Source organism: Alosa sapidissima, chromosome 5 (genome assembly GCF_018492685.1).
Source record: "Alosa sapidissima isolate fAloSap1 chromosome 5, fAloSap1.pri, whole genome shotgun sequence".
In the NCBI taxonomy this organism is placed as follows: domain Eukaryota; kingdom Metazoa; phylum Chordata; class Actinopteri; order Clupeiformes; family Clupeidae; genus Alosa; species Alosa sapidissima.
In genome coordinates, this window is record NC_055961.1 from 5,969,312 (window position 1) to 5,971,811 (window position 2,500).

At 37.5% G+C, this 2,500-nt stretch overlaps 1 protein-coding gene across 5 annotated transcripts in view; it reads right to left on the bottom strand.

Annotated features, from left to right (window-relative positions):
- ryr1a (ryanodine receptor 1a (skeletal)) overlaps nucleotides 1–2,500 on the bottom strand; it is a 110,830-nt gene that overhangs the window by 98,213 nt on the left and 10,117 nt on the right. For all 5 annotated transcript variants that reach the window (XM_042092435.1, XM_042092434.1, XM_042092433.1 and 2 more), the window contains exons 2-3: nucleotides 423–542; nucleotides 1–15 (exon numbers count right to left, since the gene is read on the bottom strand). The exon at nucleotides 1–15 is cut by the window's left edge and continues 84 nt beyond it. In XM_042092435.1, coding sequence (XP_041948369.1) covers nucleotides 1–15; nucleotides 423–542 — 135 coding nt within the window. The remainder of the gene's footprint in view (nucleotides 16–422; nucleotides 543–2,500) is intronic.

The window sequence follows — 2,500 nt, forward strand, 5'->3', positions numbered from 1 at the left end:
GTCCGGAGGAACATTCTGGAAAACACACAGCAGAAGCAGCATGCACACACAACTCAACTCAATGACACACACGTGCAGAGATACGAGATGATACGAGAAGCTCGATCAAATGTCTATATCTTTGTAAATGGAAGCAAGACAATTAACACTGTCATGCTCTTGCTGCACAAATGACCAAAACTAGACGTGTGTGTGGCCCTAGTACACTTCACTGGAGGCGATGACCAAAACTAGACACGTGTGGCCCTAATACACTTCACCACTGGAGGAGGTCCACTGTCAGAGGAGGTGACATTTATTTTTCAGATTGCTTGTGTGTGTGTGTGTGTGTGTGTGTGTGTGTGTGTGTGTGTGCGTGTGTGTGTGTGTGTTTGAGTGTGTGTGGTGTGTGTGTGTGTGTGTGTGTGTGCTCTGGGTAGTACCTGGGCATTAGATGTGGTCTCTAGGAAGCAGAGTCGGTTGCCGAAACCCTCGCATGACAGACACAGTTTGATCTGCTCCTTCAAGATGGACGCAGTGCACTGCAACACCACCGTATCATCCTGTAGACACACACACACACACACACACACACACACACACACACACACACACACACACACACACACACACACACACACACACATAAAATAAACAAATGTCATCCTTGATATAGCTCTGTTCATTGCTCAGCGTATACCCACTGAGCTGTTGTGCAGTCCTTGCTCTGAATGCTGTCTCTCTCCCCACTCCACTGACTCTGCATGCAATCTGTATTAAACCATCTTTATGGCTGTGTGCATCAAGTGCCTATGTTGCACATGTGTTTAACATGCTGATCCTGATGTGCTGATGAACTCATCTCTTTACCCAGCCGGCCCCAAGCAGGCAGCCTTTTCTAATAAGCCCTTCATGAGCGCTTGACCTTGCAGGACATCACTGAGAGGAGGGATAGGAAAGGACACTCAGTGATGCTGTAGTGGGAGAGCATTTAGCCTGCACTGCAAAAGCTGACAAGTTAACTTCACTTAAGACAAATAATAACGTGGAAACCAATTGCCTGGAAGATAAGTTAAGGAACTTATCTGTTATAATAATAAGTTATACTATACTATTAAGTTATACTAAGTTCATTACTCAGTACATTTAAAATACTAGCACACTTTAGGTAAGTATTACTCAGTTGACTTCGGTGTAAAAATACAAAACTAAATTTAAGTACATTTAGTATACTTTAATACTGTGACATTGCCTCATATAATAGCAACTAAGTTGTCATAAGTCACTCTGTAGACTCTAATTAGTTAACTTTACTTAACAAAAGCATGGAAACCGATTGTCTGAAAACAAAACAAGTGAATGCTAATAGAAATGGCTCAGCTAACTAATATGACATTTCCTACAAAGCATTTCCCAGAATGGCACAGCCCTGGCATATTTTATAGAGATCACATATTAATCCTTACAGAAATGCATTCTCCATTTCTGTTGAATATAAATGGCTTATTACTCGGCTTGTAATTGGTCGTTTTTTTCAAAGGAATTAAACTTTTCGGTAACACTTTCTATGAAGGTTGTATTTATAACGCCCTATGAATGCATTCATAATGTTTTGTAAGGTGTCTATAAAGCATTGTAATGCTCATTATTACCATCTATATGTATTCACAAGTCGTCATAACCAACTTCATGATGCATTTATGACAGCTAATTATGAATGATTATAATTTTAATCTGAATAATGCATTATAAATATGTCAAGATCTGCCAGTTTTATGATGCATCATAACTACTTTGCTTTGTTAAATGCATATAGTGATGCATAAAGAGTTTTGACTTATACTGTAGTCCTATATATCTATAGCTATAAGTATATGTAATAAAGTTATAATAATTTATACATCTCTCTATAGCACACAATTATAAACAGCTATGCAATATCATAAGTGTTATTTGTCAGCTCTAAGTAAAGTGACAAGAATATGACCCTATTATCCTACAATGAAATGAGAGCCTGGACAGTAAAGGCAAAAGGAATGCATTTAGTTCACTTTATTTTCATTTAAACCAAAGGTCTATTTTGATCCGAACAATCTTTCATAATGACCCAAGATAGATTTCAGTGGCTTTGTGAGTTTTATTCCAATAATAACCACCACCATAAAATACAGGATCGTGTCGTGCCACTTTTTTGGCCTGTCTCATTGTGTTTGTGTAATGTGCTCAGAGCATTGATAATCAGTCTGATTATGTGTGTTAGTTTAAATGAAAATAAAGTGAACTAAATGCATTCCTTTTGTCGTTACTGTCCAGGCTCTCATTTCATTGTACCTCATATTTGTTTATAATAACCTTATATCTATTTATAATAACACCTCATTTGCTCTATTTTACCTAAAGCTGACAAATAACATCTATGACATTAACATAGTAATTTATAATATTGTGCATATGGCATAAAGATGCTAGACTTGGTACTTAGTTCATTGCACCCTTTAATTACTCAGTGAACTTATATCTG